Here is a 20926-nt window from a genome sequence, read left to right on the forward strand (position 1 = left end):
AGTCCCCTGACTTTTACAAAATTTTAGTACACCATTGCAACATTTTATCAAATTTTTTGTATTTATTTATTTTTTTTTTTGGTGATAATTTATAGAATGGCTCTTCGAGGTATTTGTTTAAGGCTCCCACAACATAGACTTTTTAAGTCGGTCTCTAAGGTTATAAAGCACTGCATTCTACAAGAATATTACAAAAATAACATTTTATTTTGCCACAGGTACAATCTTTTAAAAAACATAGCGCCTTTCGATATGTTTCTGGAAGCTCGGCAGCTGGTAAGCTTTGTCATCACTTGTAAGAGCAAACAATCATCTTATCATTTATTTTACAGAGCCAATGGTACCATTCTTGGATACCCCAAGTTGTGTATTTTCAGTTGAGGCTTTAAACCATCATTGGGGTGTAAGTTTGTTTACGTATCCTGAATGCCGGAGTAATGTAATTTCTTTTTAAATAGGCTTGGCCAGTTGTTCTAATTTCGATGTTTGGGGCAGCTTGCGAGTTGCTTGCCATAATGCGCTTGGCAGTAATGCGGGATGATGTATGGTATACTAAGGGCCCAGCTCCTTGCGAAATTATCGAGACCCGGAAGGGCTATCCAGCACCTTCACGCAAGGTGAGTATCTAGAAAGGTTGTAATTTACATATCTGACCTTTAAATTTACTATAGATGTTAGTCGTGAATCAAAAATATGAGACTCCTAAAGGAGTTTTGGATGCTACATGTGGCGATATCGATGGATCACCCAGTAAGTATTTCACTTCTTGTGTCATATTGAATTTGACGCTTCTCTTCTCTACGAATGCGCCTTATTCTTATTTTTGTCGATCTTTGAAAAATTCGCATTAATGCGCGTGCATTTATCTTCTAGGCGAAGAAAAACCAATAAAAAGTGAAGTTAGTACTAAGGCAGTAGCAGCTCACGCGATAGCCAGTCTTGGTGTTATGTACATGGCTTTTATTATGTAGCGATATGTACCTGGGAGAAGTGTCAAGTTCAAAATGCAAACTATATACTAACTAAAGTTTCAATTTAAATTTATTAAAATATTTACAGCTAATGAGGGTGCCAAAAAGAAAAAGAAATAAATTAACTAACCCAAGATGATTTTTTATAGAATAATAATTTCTAATTCAGCATTCTATTCTTCGGCCTGACTTGAACTCAGTCCAAACGGTAAATTAAATCCCAGAAGGATGCAATTTGTACACAACGATCTTTACCATATTTTATAGTGCAATAATCTTTATTTTTGTCATTAAATTTACTATTATCGTGGCTCGCATTTTTCCAGTGTGGCGATCGTAGTTATTTTTTCTTGCCTTTCTTTTAAATATTTAAATGTGAACGCAAAGATGTGTGTTTCATCTTGGGCTTCTCTGAACAATAATTACTAAAAATAAACGCAATCAAATACAAACAACAAATTTTATTTTTTTTTTTGAGATTTTGTTTTATTTTTTCAAAGCTTATTCAAAAATATGGCGATGGTGAAATAAAAATACATTTCAAAACCAATCAAATCAATTTATTTGCAATGCGGGCGAAGTTGGCTATTTGATTTATAATATTGGTGATAATTATAATTATATATTTTTTTATTATATTGTTTATTAGATAAATAAAATCTATTATGTTTCCATCACCGATGTTGTCTTCACCATTCTCGTCAAAGTTTTCCTGGACGTCTGCTGGAGAGTTTAAAATATCTTAAGTTCCTGCGAGTAAAATATATTCAATTATAATTATTAATTATTACACAATAGTCGATAATACCATGCTTAAGTAATGTAAGTAAGAAAGCTAGTCCAGTGTGCTTGACTGTGAGTTGCCCCATACCCATTTTCGATAAAATCAAAATAATCCAAATTAATGTATATATTTCGTATATCGATATGCTATTGCAATTAAAATATACTAAACCAACTAAGAAAAAACTTCAGCTTTAGTTGTTGGCAATATAAAATTAACTCTTAAGTATCTTCCAAGATTTGATCGGACCCAAATTTTCAGACTAAGTATTGAATAGTCGCAGAGATCATAGACACAGATGGACAATAAGGCAATCAGAGGGACAGACGGCTGTTGACGCTGATCAATAATAGATATTCCTTAAGGGGTTGTTTCATTTTGCCTGCTATATATGTTACATTTCCTCTAGGCACAAAATTACCATATGAACTCAAAAGATTTTGCATTGTTTTATGCTATTCTGAAACATTTAAATTCAAGAAAACATTTGTTAACATTCAGCAACCTTTGGGTACATCCACGTCAGAATTTGTTTTAACAAAATTCTATTGAATTAGATTGTATTGTAATCCAGAAAGTAGTATATGTTCAAAGATTGAATTTAATTAAATTATTAAGTTTAGTGTGTTAGTCTATCAAAATGCCGTTGCGTGTATTGCCAACGAACAGTTCACGGCGATCGCTGCTCAAATTAGTGTCCCAGGTGCATTGCAATTCTCTTAAAGAATCTTTATTTATTTTTAAATGATATTTTTACGTTTTGTAGGTTCCCAGAAATAAATGGTTATCGGTTCGACATACTAGCACTGCACGAAGTAAGTCCTTTTGAAAGTCTCACAACCTTTGTTTATCTGCTAATAAGTAATTAACATGATTCACAGAACCGTCGGTACCCTGGATGGAGAGGCCGAGTTGTGTATTTTCAGCGAAGGCTTTGAAACACCATTGGGGGGTAAGTGTTGAGTTTAGTTCTAATTGATGTGTAAGTGATAAGTTTAGTTCTGACACACCCAATTTACTTGGTCATTGCACACTTGCCAAAATTAAAACCCATTCGCGAGATTTATATGAAATAAGTGAATTTTTCAGATAAAATCAGAGATTTGTTGTATATATAATATACATTTAGATGCTAATATTAAAAAGGATTCGGTAGAATAGATAATACTCAATGTGTGGTGTTTAATGTGCTCACTAAAGTTTCGATTAAGAAATTAATCATATACAATTTTTTTCTATACACAACTAACTACGCCTAATATAAAATCTGAGAGAAAATTATAATTGTTTCATGGGTGTTAAGAAAAACGTGAGGTAAATGGGAATATAAAAGAAAATACTTTATAAAACTACTCAAACATTAATATATTTTATGTGAAACATTTATTGAGTTATACGTTTTATGTTATATATATTATACATATGTATATATAATATATATACATACATATGAACATACAAATATCGTTACGCAGCGACAATTAATAATACTTAGGTGAGTTTTTGGATCTTGAGTTCGTATGACGTTTTTTAAAATTATCAAAACTTATACGCAACAATACGCAACCAATTTGTGTGTACTATTTATGTAAGGGTGTGATTTATGAGCTTGTGTATACTAATTACGTACTAAGTGCTAATCAACTAGAGCTAAGTATACTTTATATATGCATATTGTAATAATTAAATATATGTATGTTTGTTGTTGTATAAGAAGAAGCTAAACAACTCCATATAGCATCTAAATAAGTTATAATCTTAGCTTTCGCTTAACAAACACATTTTCATTGTGTTGCCTTGTTGCATAATATACATAGAACATAAATGGTTATTGTATTTTATTTGTAGTACAAGTTGCAACATAAACTACTTCAATGTTTTCTTCAACTTATTTTTTTTTTGTTTTTGTTATTATTTATTTTGTGTGTTTCTTAATAATTCATTCGAATAAACACACAAAATGTAGTATATATTCTTGAATATGTAAGTTATGTGTGTAATTAAGTATATGTACCTTGTACGATGCATAAATTGGTTCGTCATTGTCATTATCATCAACTCTGCTCTTATGAACTAATGTTAGCTTTTGTTCAGGCATTCGCATATGTATCGTACGAAATACATACATATAGTACAACAGTATCAAATTTATATCCTATATATATTGCTTTTACGTCCTTATCATCTCTACATCTGTAGATGTTCATATGACATTAGGATTTGTTTGTTTCCATTTAGAACATTTTCAAACAGAACAAGTATTGTCCACATAAATAGCTGATTCGACTTTTCTATTTGACTGCTACTATAAATATATGTATATATTTATTTATACATATATATAGTTATAGTTAGCGAGTTTTGTTCTTATAGCATAGATTGCTTCGCGTTTCCAGATGTTTCAAATTTAAATATGAATATTTGAACAATTCTGTTGGCAACATGCACTTTTCATTTAAAAATTTAAATGTATAAACGTCAATGTATGGTACGTATGTAAATAGATGTTATCTTATATACAAATCATAGCCAAATCGAATTTTTACAAATTAAAAATAAATATTACGGTCTTATACTTATTAAGAAGTAAAAGTTAAATTAAAATTATTGAATACTGAAATAATTATTCTCTTCTAAAAAGCATATTTAAAGCATTTTTAACTAAAAACAAGTCAAATTACCATACGATTCGAGTTCAATTACAATGTTCTACCAAATAAAGGGTATTACAAGTTAAATGTGTGTTGAAATTGGATGTGAAAATTATTTGAAGAGTAGAAGTACATACGATACGATTACGATAGAAACGAACGTACATTACAGAGTACAAAGTACATTTTACAAAGTCTAATATGACGGTGGTTTCTAATTCAACTATCAACTAATATAATATATATTTATATATAGCTTATTTTAAGAATATACTCCTTGGATTATACATTTATATTGTATTCATAAGTATACATTAATTTTCTGTGCATTGTACAGCAAAAAAATGCGTGCGAACTACTTACGACAAAGTAATTTACTAATTTACTTGAATATTAAGTTAAGTTCATTGAATTATTGAATTTTTGTTCTTCCAGTATTGAGCCTTTCAAATCAAATGCAAATGTTGTTTTATTATTTAAAAGGTTTTTTCTTTGCTTTCACATTTTAAATTTTCATTTATTTCATTCGTTTTAAAAATGTTGAGAAATTTATTTCAGCATTTTAAAGTGTTTTTTTCTTGAGACATAGCTAAATGTAAGAGTAAATACAGTTTACATTTCATATATAGTATAAAGTGATATATAGTTCTAAACATCGCTACAAGTATAGAGCGAAAGCAATTACAGGTTTTTCTGATGCACTTCTCAGCTGTTGATTTTTCTTGCATTAAAGTATCGCCTGTTAATTGCCATTTATAGTAAATAAATATAATATTTAAACATTACCATTTCATATGTTGGCTGCAAGATGTTTCAATAAATACGTTCAATACATATGTTATTAGTCCAAACTAAATTCAATTCAATTTAACTGGTTTATAGGGGCTTGCTTATGGCCTAAAAGATATACGTGACAACTTAGTACTAAAACTTCGATTTTTACCTTTACTTTTTTTATCTTTGTTTTACTTGCTCAATATAATGCACTTGCTTATCGTTTATATAGTGGTAGTATAAAGTTTACTTGCGAAACAAATATACAACAGTTAGTAATTTCTTCTGATGTTTTACCCATTGTTTTCCCATTCTTTTTTTGGTTAGTGATCAGAGGGTACAAAAACTAGTTTTCAAATTACATTAAATTTATTGACAGAACTAATGGGGGGAAATTTGGGATTTAAGGATTGATTTTGTACCATACCAAACAAGGTCAACAAATCTTAATCCAACATTTGTTTTTCAAAATTCCACGTTGCGAAAGTTGTACTGTTATATTCGAGTTTTTCAAATAGCTGTTATTTTTACTCGTACATTGTAAGCTGAGCTTACATATAGTATAGGGTTGTATTATTGTATTGTGCTTCGATTATTATCTCAGTTGAAAGATTGAAGCAAAGCCAAAAACGAGAAAATACAAAACAGATTAATTCAAAACTGTACCCATATCATTAATAAATTTGTGAATTAGTTGAATTTTTAAGGTCCTTACGGTTTTGTCATGTCAATTAGTGTTGCTGGAAGACGAGTCTAAGTTTATTATTAAATTGTGTTTTTTGGTTTTACTTTCCCAAGGCAGATGCATTGCAGCACTTACATCCAAGGAGAATTTTGTGGCTTTACTCAACTCTTTATAGTAGGGCTCACTATAGAGACTACGTTCAGTAATGTATGGTTACCCCGTTTAAAAGAAATCTTCCTATAATACATAAAAATTGAACTTGGTGTTTAATTCGATCGTTTCGTTTCGTTAAACTTTCTTTTTTTGTTAAGTACAATTATCTTTTTTGTGTATTTTGTTGTATTCATCCAAAATATAGCTCATTAGAATTGATATGTGACGAGCTTTTAAAAGTTGTGTTCCTTTTTGTATATATGTATAAGAAAACGTGTCTTTCTTTATTTTTATTTCTTCTTTTCATGTCATACACACTCTGTTTAAATATTTATTGTTTGTATTTATGTTTTGTAGTCATATTGATTTTTCTCAACACTTAAATTAGTTACACTTCTAGTTTTTAAGTACTCTCATTTTAACATTATGCTTTGTTTGTTTAGTTTTACTTTTCCTTTTTAAATTAGCATTTGAAATAAGCACGAATAGCAGTTTAATTCGAGCTTTCAATATATAAGTATTTATACTTAGCAATTAATAAATAAATAGCATTTATAATAAGTACAAGTTTATATGTAAACCGTAAATGTCGGTTCTATTACTGAGCTGCATTGCTTCAAATTATTCAACACTTTATGACTTAAATTTAAGGCTTAAAACTAATGTAATTATGATCAAACAAATACTTTTGTAGCATTTTAAATTTATTTTGCTTTTTGTTTTATATTTGTATCTTTATTATTCGGTTTTTATATTTTCACTTGAAAATAATTGCTTTTATTCTTTATTGTGTACGTTTTAGTATTGTTTTTATTAGATTTGGTTTTGGTAGTTAAGGTTTTTTTTATGGGTTTATACTTATTTTATACTTAAGTATGTTGCAAGTGTAGATAGATAAGAGTATTGAACTGTGTCTCTGCACATAAATTGACTAGCTTGTTAGAGTATTTGTCATGTTGAGTAGAGAGTAGAGAGCTTGTTAACAAAAAAATTAATAAAAAAAAAATAACAATGCGAAACAATAGACAAGAAGCCAAGAAATGCTCATAACTGAGAGTTGTTTCTAATATATCAATTAGTTTTACACGAGTTATAACCTGATTAGATTTGTGATCGAATTTCGCTAGAATTTGGTCCTCATTATTTATTCAAATCAACTACTATATATCTGTATTTGTATGTTATTCAATCAAATAATTTCTAAAGCATATAAAAATCATCGCTCCATCTGCACTCAATACTTTTAGGCAGACCCTCTTGGGATTCGGGTCATGAGTAGGTAAAGAAGGGGAATCATTCAAAACCGCTTTTCAAAAAAACAAGACACTTTTCAATTACCGAATGTTATATATCGTGTAAAATTGTAACTCCTGACACATTCAAAGTGATATGCGTTTTGTAGGTTCACAACAACAGTTTAATGACGCACTTAGGCTCATGAAATGTTTTCCATATTGTTTTTTCCATTATCCATTATCAATTTTCCGTTCAATTTTGAAATGTTCTTAGTATATATATTTGCCACTTTTTGAGACGCTGGCCTTTATATATAATAGATATATACATATAATATAATATATTTAAGGGTATGTTTTCTCTCTAATTGAATATATCACGGTCTTGCTAAATATCGCTGTATGCATGTAAATATCTATAAAGTTGTCACTCGACTTTAGTCCTAATGTATATATTTCTTTTTTGTATACGAGTATATGAGAGAACATCAACATTATCCAACTAGATAATATAGTGCAATAGCTAAAACCGATCGCCAATTTAATAATTGGCCATCGTTAAGAGTTCTGGTTATAATTTCTTCATTTTTTCTTTAGGTAATTTGGTTTACGAATACTGACACTTGAATGCTGAAACACAGTTGATCTTATTGTCATATGATGTATGTATGTTGCATGTTTGTATCTATGTATAAAGTATAATGCCTATATGAGTATTTAATGCCTTCTACATGGGGATTCCGTAATCTTTTGTTGTTTATGTGAGAAGATGATATGGATTGCAATTGGGTTCCTTTATATATGTTTTTTACTTGCATTCTCTTAAAGATTGTATATAAGTATGTATACTTGTTATGTATATATAGAAGTATACGCAATTGACTACTGAACATGTTCCATCATGCTTTTTATATAAGTATTTAATATTTTTTGTATGTATGCAATGTAATCTTCTACATATATATAGCTAAATATGTATGTAGTTTACTAGATAAGTTATCCTATAAGTAAATAAAACAAACTCCAATTTGACACAACTGAATCTGTGTATGTGTATGAGTGTTTGTGTGTGTGTTTTTTGGGTGTTTTATGAATTTATATTACAGCAACTTGATTGATCAAACAAATGTTGGGTTTCTTGTTTTTTTTATCGCTACCACAAAATAAGATATAATAATAATTATTCGTATTGAAAACTGAATAATTCAACTATGCTATGGTTGTTATAAAAATTATATGTATATGTATATATTTACCGATATATATAAAGAGCGTTATATAGTAGTAAGTTCTGTTACTAAGTAATAATATCAAAGTTATGAAGCTACTACTTGGGATTATGGTTTTTGGTATCAAAACATTTCATTAGACAAGTTTTCTTTGGTTTATGTATAGTTCTTCAGTTTTGATTGAGTTCGAATTGAGATCTCAGACTTTTGCAACTTTTACTGTTACCAAGTACAAAACTAATTTGGCGTCTATTTATCACTTTGAATTAATGCAGAATACAGAGTGTAGAATGCAAAACGTTGAAAATGAGTAGAATACATATAAATTGATGTGAAGACATTTAGAAAAGTAAATTACAATAAAGTGAATGGAAACCGTTCAAAAGCATTTTAAACTTATCTACAGTGCATGGGCTACATTTTCGATCATCTTTAATATGCATCGCAAATCTTTCTTCTTGAAAATAAAAAAATAAAAAAAATTTTGGAAGCATTTTTTGACTTCTTAGGCTAAAGAACAATCCACGAAAAATTCAATAAAAAAATATTCCATATTTATTAATATAGTTTACAATTTAAATAAAATTATAATGTAATATTAAGTTATGTAAAATTTAACAATCATCTTCGTATAAAAAAATAAATACGTATAGTTAGTTCAATTACAAAGTGTATGGAAAAGCACACAAATTGTTTTGGTAAATTATTTATCCTATATGTGTATTTTGTTTGAGATCTAACTAACGTATTCTGGGATTTTTTTTTGGGATAAAAGGGAATATAAAATAATATTCATAAGTACATATTTTATTTTTGAATGTCACCAATAGCTTTGTGGAATGTTAAGTATTCGTAATAAATAAATAAATAAATAAATTAGTTCATTGAATACGTTGTGTATGAGTGTTTGTATGTGTGTAAATATAAATATTTAGAATTACGAGTCTAAATTTCAGCCCAGCAAAATGTTATAAATGTCCGCATGATGTCTAATTATCTTTGGTATGGGAAAATATGAGACGATCCAACAGGGTTTTTTTTTGGGATGCAAAGATTATCTGTACAAAACTAATACATTGTATGTAACAAATATACTATATGTTTATATATAGGAATACCCAGGTAAAAACATACTTACCTTAACAAATGCAGCAACACATACAAAAAAGAAAAAAACACAAAGTTTCACCTTGCAAATTGGAAACATCTACGCATGGTGAGAAACAATAGAGAAGATCACAACATTTACAGAGGTGTGTGGTATACGAAATATCAACGAAAAATATATTAAGAAATGAATACACCATAAATGATAATCAACACTAGTATATACAGGCTGATAAATATAATATAAGTTAAAAAAAGACACAAATTCACGTTTTTTTTTTTTTTTTTTTGCTTGATTCATTAGCAATATTTTGTTTTGTTTTTTGTAGTAAACCAGTTTATTAAACACAAAAATTACTTCAAATGTATTTGTCGCAATTATAATTATGTTGTTCATGTGTATACACATACAATTAAACTATATTTACATTCGCAAATTATTACTTTCAAATGATAACTAAGTAAATATTAAAATTAACTTTAAACATGCAAGCGAATCAAATGTTTTAAAGGGTATATAACGCCTCAAATGGCGATCTCTGGTTGAAGTTGTAGATTTTGTTTATCATTTTTAATTATTAATATTAATATTATATAATGAGTTCTATGTATTTTTGTTGGTGTTGGTGTAGGTGTAGGTGTATGTGTGTAGTGTTATTTGTTTTTAATGCAAAACTCAAATGCAATTACTACAACTAATCAATTACAAAATAGATCTAGAACTAAAGGGGAGAAGGAGTTGTTTGTGTATGTGTTTCTGTATGTGTATCAATAATGCAATAACTACAAAAAATATATTTTACCTGGATACTATGCAGATGATAGAAAAAAATGAAATATTGAATAGATAATGCATGAAAATACAAATATTTAATATTCAAAGAGAGATTAGTAAGATGTGCCTACTGCTTGCTTGGGAGGAGAAAGAGACATAGTTATTAAAATAATACAGAAAAGAGTTTAGAGCTGTCTTGTGGTCCACATGTCAATCAACACAGCTGAGCATTTTGCTGGTCTTAAATGGTACAAGAACAAGCATCTTAACTAAAGACCACACACAACCAAATAATATCATAAGAGCATAATAATGACATATCTTATGAGTGTGCGGGTGTTGTTGTATGACGCAGTTTCAACAGCAGTTTTATTAAGTACAATGAAGATAGTGAGTGTTCTTTATTGTTTTAGTTATATGAATAAATGTTGGGTCTGTTGAGTCGTTGTCTCTGTCTCTGTCTAACTGCTAGGCTGGGTGAATTAAATTCGAGCTCAAAACTAATAAACTATGTGATGTGTGTGTATATCTAATGAATTCTTTTAAGTTTCTCGTTCTATGAAGTTTCCCATGTTGTGATTTTATTTTGTTTTTTTTTTATCATTTATGTTTATATTACATATCTTATAAAAAGAGGCTTGAGCATTACCAATTTGTTCTCGTCTTGCCCTCTCTTACTTTTCTTGTTGTTCAATGAGCTTTAATGGTTTTCTCTTTTTAATTTAAATTTTTATAAATATATTTCTTTTGTTTTATATATGTATATGTAGTTGTTTATGTTATATAATAGGTTTATGTTTTAGATATTATGCACTAAAAATTATATAAACTGCTACAATTAAACGCAATCACAATCGGTGGTTTTTTAAAGTTTTTTTTTCTGTTTTTTTTTTTCAATAATTTTTGCTTTTTGGTTTAATTTTTTGTTTTCTTTTTGTAGTATTATTCATTGTTTTGTTTTGTGGTTTATGCTCTGCTTATTTGCAGCGGTGCCTCGCCGGCTGCAGTATGTTGTTGATGTTGCTGTTGTTGTTGTTGTTGATGTTGCTTATATTGCTTATCATGTTTGTTATTATTATTGAACGCATATAATTCGCCTTTGCGTGGGGCCCTTAAATATAATACTTAATATGCTTTCATATGTAGTGTGTATTGGTGTGGCACTAAGAACTATGGTAAACCAATTTTCGTTGTGTGTGTGTGTTTGTTGTGTGAGATGATGTGAGATGTGAGGTTCTCTAAGTATGTGTCAGAGTTGAGAGTGTAGTTGTGTCTGTATGCATTATTGTTCTATGCAAATTACCAATTGAAATATAGATCAAGGGCTTCAGAGGAGAGAGAAGAAAGTGGGCGAGGGCGAGGACGAGGGAAGAGAGAGGGCAGCAAGTGGGGGGTTGAGCACGGTTTAGACATACATGCCCATGCCATACATGCTGCTCCAATCGACGCCCTGGAAACTGGACATGTCCACATTGGCCAGCGCATAATTGGGATAGGCAGCAGCCGGATTGCCAGCAGCAGCTGCTGCGGCAGCGGCCGCGTTCAGAGGATTGCCAGCCACAAGGGCAGCCTGTTGAGCGGCGGCCAGGGAATGGGCATTGGCGCCCGCGCTGTTGGCCGCATTCGCAGCGAGAGCGGCGGCCGCGGCAGCTGAGTGTGCCTGAGAGGCTGAGTTTGAGGCGGCGGCTGCGACGGCGGCGGCATTGTGATGCTGTTGTTGTTGCTGATGCGGATGCTGCAGACCGACGGCAGCTGCGGCGTGGGCATTGTGCGACTGCTGCTGCTGCTGATGGGCGGCCACCGCAGCGCTCTGTGCCTGGTGGGCCTGCATCAATGCGGCATTGGCAGTGGCGGCGCTGGCGGGTATGGTGTAGGGTGCATATCTGAAATGTGAAGAGAAAATCGAATATTAATTGAGAACAGATAACGCAGAACAAGCTAAGAGACTCACCTGACGCTGTGCAGCGCTGTCTGTGGATATGTGGCAAGCAGTTTGCCAAAGTTGCTCTGATTGGCGGCCATTGTGGCTGCGGCTGCTGCGTTTTGTACTTGAAACGGATTCTGTGATATGAGCGCCGCTTGCTGTGCGGCCGCTGCGGCAGCCGGAGACTGCAGCAGCTGTGTGGGTGTCTGCAGCATGGCCAAGGGATTCATGGTGGTCACACCGGCACTGCGTGCTCCAATAAGCTGGCCAGGAGCTGTGGGCAGCTGGACGCCCAGAGTGCCCAGCATGATGCGCTTCTGCAGCAGTTGAGCAGCCGGGGTGACTGCCTCTTTGGGTTGTGCCTTCTTGCATTCCACCTTCTTGTTCTTGATGGTGTGAAAGTGAATCTCGCACACACGATCCACAACGTCTTCGTTCTCAAAGGTGACGAATCCAAAGCCGCGATGGCGCTTCGTCTGCTGATCCATCAGCATCACTGTTTCCTCGACGGCACCAAATTGACTGAAGTAGGCCTTGACCTCCTCCGCGGATGTGTCCTGCGAAACGCCGCCTACAAAGATCTTTTTGGTCTTATTGGCTTGACGGGGTCGGTTCTTGGGCGTGGCATGCTTGGGGTCGATCTTCTTGCCATCGAGTGTGTGTATCGGCACCTTGAGCACCTTGTCAACGGTGCAGGGCTCTTGGAATGTGATGAAGCCAAAGCCGCGACTGCGCTATAAGTGTTGTAATCGCGAGAGACAAAGAGAGTGTGCGAGACGGTAGCAAAGATAGAGAGAAATAGAGAAAAAATTGGATGATGTTTAGCAACTTTAGACAAATGAGATAGCGCTTCAATTGGTTAGAGGCGGCTTTTACGAATAAGTAGTATATATGTAAATAAGTATAATATAAGACTAAATTGCAAGGTGATCAGCTAGTTGCAAGTTAATAACTGTAAATTGCCTACGAAACGTTAGCAAAAGTCCAACAAAGTAAGAATCAATCCATCAAAATCATCAACAGCTCAACAGTTGATGTCACCACAAAAATATATTGAAATTAAAATAAGGTTGAAAAATGTATATAACATACTATATACAAATCGTATATATGTATATTTAAATTCAAATCAAAAATGTAATTGTAACATTAACATAGACTCAAGTTTAGTTTTCACTACGATTTGTATGCTGCCATTAGACAGACATACCGACTGATTGATTGATTGATTGACCGATTGATGACATATGGTCACTTGATTCTCTTTTGGTAATTCGTCCAATGAATAAATCGACAACAAATTAACACAAATCTGAAGAATTAAACACACATCAAAATAATGCTTACTAATAACTAAAATTTGACTAAATACATTTTGCGATCAATCATTATAGAATATAGTATATAGTAATTGCGTATGTATGTATGTATATGTAACTATCCAAGATTCAATTCCATCATCAATTCCACTCTAAGATATATACATACATATACATATTCATTTTGTGTCGATAACATGTCTTCCACCCATCGATTTAGAAATAATATTCAACGTAAATCGAAAGATAAGTATGAGCCATTATAAGTGATCTTATAAATATTTAAGAGATACATATAGAGAGTAAGTAGATAGTAGTCAGGTAGTAAGACAGAGAAAGAGTTAAAACGGAGCAACGCAATTACTAGGCCAATACAACATACTTATGCGATGATTTGAGATTTATACTCCTAGGTATAAGTACGATTAACGAATAGCTTTGAGCTTATCCTATACAATTGCGGGTTATTATAATAGTTATTATATATTATCAACATATAGTATACATATTCATTACACGAAATAAGATAAATGTTGTTGATTGACTTTACATGTTACAATTTGTAGGATACAATATATATCACTTAAGTTTATTGCGATTATATTTTATTGTCTTGCAGAAAAAAATCTTCGAAATAATCTAGTCTCTATGTAATCTCTGGGATTATACTTGGTCTGATAATAACAAAATACTAGGACTAGTATGTTAAGTGGTTTCTTTCAGATTACAATTTCTTAAGTATTCTAGATTTTGTTGAGCACTTTTGTTTTGAAGATGATATAGTAAGGACGGAAGCCTATTACTTAATATGAATAACAAACATATAATTCTCTACGTAAAAGATTATGATTATTATAGAACCATTTTTGTTTTGTTTATTTTTTTGATCTGCAATTCATAATCTTACGGGGATTTTATGAATTATTTTCTATCTTAAGAATAGGGAACTCAATTAAATTCCATTTATATATTTCTATAGTTTTCAATCAGTTTCAATTCCCACTACACTTTACAAATAAAACTATATAATTTTATATCTTTATAATTTAGCTTCAATTGAACCCACAACACAAATAAAAATAATGAAAAAAAGAGTAAATTAAAATCAACTAATAAATATCTTATATGTTTTGGGGACATGTACTACTTAGGAAATTGATAGTTAAAAGATACAAGAAAATGTGTATGCCAAAGAAATTATAAAGCAAAAAGCAAATTTGTAAAATATAATTGCAATATTATAAACTTAAAAGTATTAAGTAAATTAACAGCTAACGGATACGTGGTATAAATATTGGCTAGGACTAAATAAATTCTTTAGAGAATATATAACGTGTGTGTGTGTGTGTGTATATATATATGTATTTATTGTAAACCTATGATAAGTACAAACAAATATTATGCCCAAGCGAAACGGGCAAATGTATCCACATCTTACTGCTAAATGGGAGTATCTTATTTTTGGATTATAATAATATTTTTTTTGTGGTTCTTGTTTTGTACAATTCGAGGGTAATTAAATAAGTTGCTGCAACTAAATGACAGCTTCTAAGATTCGCTCTATACATATGTATGTCGATTATAGTAAATAGTTATTTGCATATAGAGGTATATACATAAAGAGTACGATATGTAAATTACTCGTAGTTAGTTTTAGGAGGCACACACGTCGGCTTGCTTATCGAGAATACATACATACTAATATAAGTTAAGTAAGTTGAGTTGTAAGTATGCATTTAGGAATTTTGCTGCTTTTGGGTGAAACGCTAAATAACGAAGTACACAATACGAGTACGAGTACGAGTACGATCAAGATCAATTAGAATACGAGATTATAGTACGATAATTATTATTGTAATAATTGGTAAATATATTGTATGTATTATGTATTAAGTTTGCTCAGAGTTATAAAGTACGAGAGATACGAGAGTACGATGCGCCAGCTGAGAGTACGAGTATACGCTAAACGTTTTTTATACAGTTATAAACAATATTGTTGGCGTTTTTTATTTATTTTGTTTTGTAATTTGTTTTAAACATGTACCTAAGAACATTGTTCACGTTTTCATCTTGATCCTTTTGGGGTCCACCTCGCATTACCTGCGCAACAGCTGCGACTGCACAGTCGTCAGAATCACGCGTCAAAGTTCCAGCTCCAAAACCGCGGCGGGTTCGCTCCACGTTCCACTCGTCACTTTTAAAGTTTTTTATGTTTTTCATACGGATTATATGATCATATTTTTAGTATTTCATACAGTTTTCAACTACATACGTATGTGCTAGCTAAACTTTTGGATCCTATGCTTAAAAACTAGTTGTACTTGATGATGGTTAACCTATAGACAGGATACTCTCACACACTCATACACTCACAAATACTCGCACACTCACTGAGAAAATGTGTATGTGAGTTGTGCCAGTTGGTAAACCAGTTTTTCTTTTTTTTGTTTCCTTTGTTTTTGAGGCACAAAAGGTGCATTGTCGTGCGTAGTTTTTATGTGTATAGTATGTATGTGGCATATCTTATAACATACTACAGAGACAGTATTTGCTTGCGTTTAGCTGTTGTCTGTCGTCTGCTGCTGGAAGGACAACCCCCGTTAGATTCGGCGCTTGCGAATAAACTCTCGAATGTTCAGTCCCTACTACTATGGAACACGCTACTGTAGTTGTAGTTGCCGTAATTGCGCAATTGCTCGCATGAGGACAAAACAACCCTAAGCTACCCTGAGCCAAGTTGGCATTGTGTCTTGTGCCACCAGGCTGCTCAGCAACCGAATGAAGGGGAAACAGCTGCGCGCACAGGACTCGCAACGGCAGCTGCTATTTTTAATGGCATAACAGTGCGCGCGCGCTGCTCGCTGTCCGCTTCGAAATGTGCAAGTAAATAAGAACAACTGCAATGTATTCGTAATACTGTGTGTTCATATAAAATTGTGTGTTTGTGACTGATTGGATGTCTACGCTTTGCTTATCGATCGGACAAATTGCTTAATAAGCGTGCTCAAAAGGCAATTTCCGCTGCAAGTGTTCCTAATATGCAACGACGGCACTGTGAAAACTGCTAAAGCACTGCTTACATTGAGTATTGTGACAGTACCTATAAAACTGTATTCTTTGCATTTGCACTGTAATCTAAAAAACTCTTTTAATACAACGGACTTGGGTTTTAATTCGGTATTCGGAAATTGGGTTCTGGTTAAAATGTAACACTATATGCGCAAACTGATTTATTACTGTGTGGGACCCTGCTGTTTCTTTGTTTTTAAACTCCTGTTGTTGTAATTTCGTGGTCTCGTATGTCGCTTGTTTGGCACGTAGCAAATACTGTAATTCTAAACCAGGTAGGAACCAATAAATAATGCGAAAGATGCAAAATGAAGGGAAGATGAGCTCGCTAAACAAAAAAAAGGGCAAAGACTCGGTGGCGTGGCTCACATACTATATTATTCTGTCTTAGTATATTATCATCGTTGTTGCTGTTGTTGCTTTTGCAGTTAAAGGGCAGCTGCATCTGCGCAGAGTGACAAATGCGAAAGGAGAGGAGTGAGGAATGGGGAGAGCGCAAAGAGAGTGAAAAACGACAAGATAAGCCCAGCGAACGTAGCTGTAAACCGAAAATCAGCGCAGAGCAACAGAGAAACGCAAACAAAACAACAAAACTGAAAAATTGAAAGAATCCGAGAGTAAAATTTGCAGCGAGAGAAGTTGAAATGTGTTTGTTTTTGCCAATATACTCTCTCGTGTATATGGGCATTAAAAGAGTAGTAGAAACACAAATGGAAATAGATATAGAAAAAGAAATGTGGAAGCATTGCAAATACATACAAAGGCATCGACTACTTTTGGCTTACCTGTGTCACTGGATCCTTCATGATGAGCACATCGGTGACGGTGCCGAACATGTTAAAGTACTCCTTAAGCTTCTCCGACGATGTCTGCCAGCTGAGGCCGCCCACGAACAGTTTGCCTGGAGCTGGATCTGAGAGACTGCCACCACTGTTGCTGGGCGTCGAACGGCCAGACGAGCTGCTCTTGATGCTCAAGTTGGCACCGCTGCCATTCTGACCTGCTGCGGCGGCTGCTGCTCCGTTTACATTCTCCACCTTGAGCAGTGCCAGGGCTGCCTGCTGTGCAGCCTGCTGTTGTTGCTGCTGCTGTTGCTGCTGGTTGCCATTGGTGATGGCTGCATTCTGTACGCTTGCTTGATCCTGTCCAGATGTGGGCTGCTGCTGCTGTTGCTGAGTCTGTCCTGATGCGCTCTGCTGCGACTGCTGTGACTGCTGCACCTGAACCTGGGCCTGCACCTGAGCCTGAGCTTGAGCCTGGGCGGCAGCTGCGCTCTTTAGCACCGCTGCGGTGGTCAATGTGCCATTGATGGCCGCCACATTGCTGTTGGCTATGGAAGCGACCAATGCGTTATGCAGATCCCGATTGTGATGTGGATCAATGAGGCCGGCGGCGGCGGCGGCAGCTGCAGCGGCTGCGTTATCAATCGGATTGCTGTGGGCAAAGAAAAAATTGTCAGCGGTGAGCAAATCATCGCGTGATCCCGGCACTGGCTGCGACTGTGGTGGAGCCGGATGCTGATGGTGATGCAGCATTGTGGCGCCCTCCTTGAGCGCGTGCATTTCCTGTTTTAGCTGAATCTTGAAGGCCGTAATGGTTGCGCGGAGCAATTTAATTAATTGTTTTATTTATTTCAACAAATTATTCGCGTTTTTTTCTTTTCTTTTTCTTTTGCGTTGCGTTTGAAGTTTTCCGTTTTCAACCAAACAAACGGATAAGACCGTTGCTTTACGATTGTTTCTTTGCTTGTGCACTTCTTTATTATGTTATTTTATTGGATGTTAGCTTTGTTTTTGTTGCCAATGGCAATGGCCGGGGAGACTTAGTTATTTAGTTATTTGATTTCAACAAGCACATAAATTAATGCAAATGTCAGCGCGGCACGAAGAGCATACGAGTATTAGACACGACTATTGCCCTTCCGAATTTGCTATATTCCACAAATTTATACTGTATGGTAATTGTATGCTACAATGTTAGTTAATCAAGACAATTTATAAGCTGGATTTTCTCTGTTATGTACGATTATTAAATTGTTTCCTGTACGTCTGCGCGGCGCGACTGTTGAATTCGGAATGCGTCGCAGGATGTGCGAAGTATACAGCAAACTGTCCAAAACCCAAAGCCGAAACGAAACAACAATTTTGAACAACGAAAGAGCGTGCGCAGAGGCATTCGAAAACACAACACACACACATGCATGACAAGAGGTGCAGAGAACAAGCGTCGCTTCGGCAGATTGAGCAAAGACAGCTGTCGCATACACGCATACATTCATAAGCATTGTACATGCATTCACACACACACGTTACTCGACGTTTCTGTGTGTCTGCCTGGGGTTGCCCTGCACGATAGATGCTAGAGGGTTGTCAGGTAGGTAGCAGGACGTTGGGGCACTAGACAGTGTTGCATAGCTGGTGCCGTTCGCAGGTGGTAGTGTTGTTAAGTATGTGTTAAGGGAATTTCTCAAGTGGCTGCTAAAACTACTTGAAATCATTTACCCAGTAATTAAATCATCTCTCACATTCTACAGGCCGTGCCTATTATAATCGTAACAGTTATCGGCCTAACATTGGAGATTCTTGCGCTCACTCGTCTGGCTCTAACCAGAGATGATGTGTATTATACAAAAACTGCACCATGCGAAATTGTTGAGACGCGCAAAGGTTACAAGGCACCGATCCGCAAGGCAAGCTAACTATGAAAACTAATTATAATTTAAACTAATTTTCATGTTCACGTTATAGTTTATTGTGTTTAATCAAAAGTACGAAAATCCGCCAGAACTAATCAAAGCGTTACAAGGTGCTGAAGAAGCTGAAGAATGATTCGACCAGTAAGGTAACTATTTTCAATTTGTTTAATATCGCTGCTATAATTTAATAAGACATGTTATTTTTCACACAGGCTAACATTGTCATGGTGAAGAGAAAATTTATTGTCATAGCAAAAGAATGATCCTAAGAACACAATAGCAGAGAGTATTTTGTGTGGTGCACTTTTTATAGAATACAATTCATAGTTGCCAATATTTAACAAACAACCCATATTAACTAACATATTATGTATATATGAATATGTCTTTATATACGTGCGGTCGGGTAAAAAACTCGCACACACAGATTGAAATAAGCCCAACTAGCGATAAATAAATTCATAGTAAATCTGTTAAGCAGGATATTCACATGATCGAATTTATCTTTACTCACTACTGAAATCGATACACATTAAAAAAAAACAGGAAGTTTGATTTTATTTTGCTTCGCAAACTGCTTTGTAAGTAGGTTTAAGAGCTACTGTGACAGCCAATGACGCAAGCAGTGCGAAACTTAACAGCAAGTAGTTCAAAGCAAGCAGTCATAAAGGCAGTTGGAATATTTTATTTTCGTTGCCTAGTCTCGGGCGCGCATGGAAATTCGAGTAGAACTCAAATAACAATGATTTTTAGCTGAACATGAAAATGGCTGCCATTTTACAGGAATATAGGTGGAAATGTTAAATAATTGTCGATACATAATTCATATTTCTCAAGAGAAAAGAAAAATCCCTTTCCCTTTTGAGTTCATCTCGCGTTTAATGCAAAATAGCTTAACCACGTTACTTGTATGGAGCTCTCAGGGGAATTCTTGTACTTTCCGTGCTTTCCAATGCATCTGCGCAGTAAGTGAAAAAAAAATCCCTCAAAAATTATGATTTGGCAGCACAATTTTCCTTTTCATGGACTCTCTAAACGAAAGCATTAAATTGAGACAGATTTTTCGGGTGTAAATGTGCGATTGTGTGTGTGTGTGCGTGTTAATCAAAAACAAATCGAGGCAGAGGCGCTGACGTTAGCGTTGGCGTTAGCATCGGCGCCGGCAGCACGAATGCGTTGTGCGTTATTGATTTTCGACGACAGCGTAGTAGCCTCACACACACACACAAACACATACATACACGAACGCACGCACGCACACACATGCAAGCAAAAATATGCTTTGGCGGGCGCAAGGGCAAGAAAATAATGCCAAAGGACATTAAATTTATTAAAATAAATTGCAAAATAATTCAATAAAGCGAATGACAAGCAGCAGTTGCAAGTCAGCGTGCAGTGTGTGTATGTGTGTATGTATGTACAGTTTGTGTGTGTGTATGTGTGAGACACTGTTCGTATACCTTTTCCTGTCGGTTATTGAACTTGCCAATTTTTGGGCAATGGGCGTGTCGTGTGCAGCATTTGACAGGCGTACACAAAGCATTTCTATGGCCGC

At 34.2% G+C, this 20926-nt stretch overlaps 3 protein-coding genes across 12 annotated transcripts in view; 2 read left to right on the forward strand and 1 right to left on the reverse strand.

The window, feature by feature from the left end:
• Nucleotides 1–1288, forward strand: LOC132784777 (uncharacterized). 2 transcript variants are annotated; one of them, XM_060790627.1, is made up of 6 exons: nt 1–159; nt 219–276; nt 333–403; nt 459–617; nt 672–750; nt 1060–1288. In XM_060790627.1, the coding sequence occupies exons 1-6, from the start codon at nt 97–99 to the stop codon at nt 1089–1091; spliced, it is 462 nt and encodes a 153-aa protein (XP_060646610.1). In that variant the 5' UTR covers nt 1–96; the 3' UTR covers nt 1092–1288. The 2 variants fall into 2 exon arrangements, with proteins under 2 accessions (XP_060646610.1, XP_060646609.1); XM_060790626.1 differs by having other exon boundaries at nt 874–1110.
• Nucleotides 1289–2273: 985 nt separating this feature from the next.
• LOC132784778 (uncharacterized) lies at nt 2274–19860 on the forward strand. Its single transcript, XM_060790628.1, has 6 exons — nt 2274–2458; nt 2522–2570; nt 2637–2707; nt 19210–19365; nt 19424–19517; nt 19584–19860. Exons 1-5 carry the CDS (start codon nt 2396–2398, stop codon nt 19502–19504), a joined length of 420 nt encoding a protein of 139 aa, XP_060646611.1. The 5' UTR covers nt 2274–2395; the 3' UTR covers nt 19505–19517; nt 19584–19860.
• Nucleotides 11217–20926, reverse strand: part of LOC132784774 (uncharacterized) — a 130572-nt gene continuing 120862 nt past the window's right edge. For all 9 annotated transcript variants that reach the window (XM_060790621.1, XM_060790620.1, XM_060790615.1 and 6 more), the window contains 3 exons: nt 17462–18110; nt 12316–13022; nt 11217–12247 (listed from right to left, as the gene is read on the reverse strand). In XM_060790621.1, coding sequence (XP_060646604.1) covers nt 11770–12247; nt 12316–13022; nt 17462–18110 — 1834 coding nt within the window. In that variant the 3' untranslated portion in view covers nt 11217–11769. The remainder of the gene's footprint in view (nt 12248–12315; nt 13023–17461; nt 18111–20926) is intronic.

This window comes from Drosophila nasuta, chromosome 2R, assembly GCF_023558535.2.
Source record: "Drosophila nasuta strain 15112-1781.00 chromosome 2R, ASM2355853v1, whole genome shotgun sequence".
NCBI classification, from domain to species: domain Eukaryota; kingdom Metazoa; phylum Arthropoda; class Insecta; order Diptera; family Drosophilidae; genus Drosophila; species Drosophila nasuta.

Coding starts and splice junctions, on each gene's coding strand:
- LOC132784778 (XM_060790628.1), top strand. CDS start 2,396: ATGCCGTTGCGTGTATTGCCAACGAACAGTTCACGGCGATCGCTGCTC. Junction 2,459..2,521: donor TGCTCAAATTAGTGTCCCAG/GTGCATTGCAAT, acceptor TACGTTTTGTAG/GTTCCCAGAAATAAATGGTT. Junction 19,366..19,423: donor ACAAGGCACCGATCCGCAAG/GCAAGCTAACTA, acceptor TTCACGTTATAG/TTTATTGTGTTTAATCAAAA.
- LOC132784777 (XM_060790626.1), top strand. CDS start 97: ATGGCTCTTCGAGGTATTTGTTTAAGGCTCCCACAACATAGACTTTTT. Junction 277..332: donor TTCTGGAAGCTCGGCAGCTG/GTAAGCTTTGTC, acceptor TTTATTTTACAG/AGCCAATGGTACCATTCTTG. Junction 618..671: donor ATCCAGCACCTTCACGCAAG/GTGAGTATCTAG, acceptor AATTTACTATAG/ATGTTAGTCGTGAATCAAAA.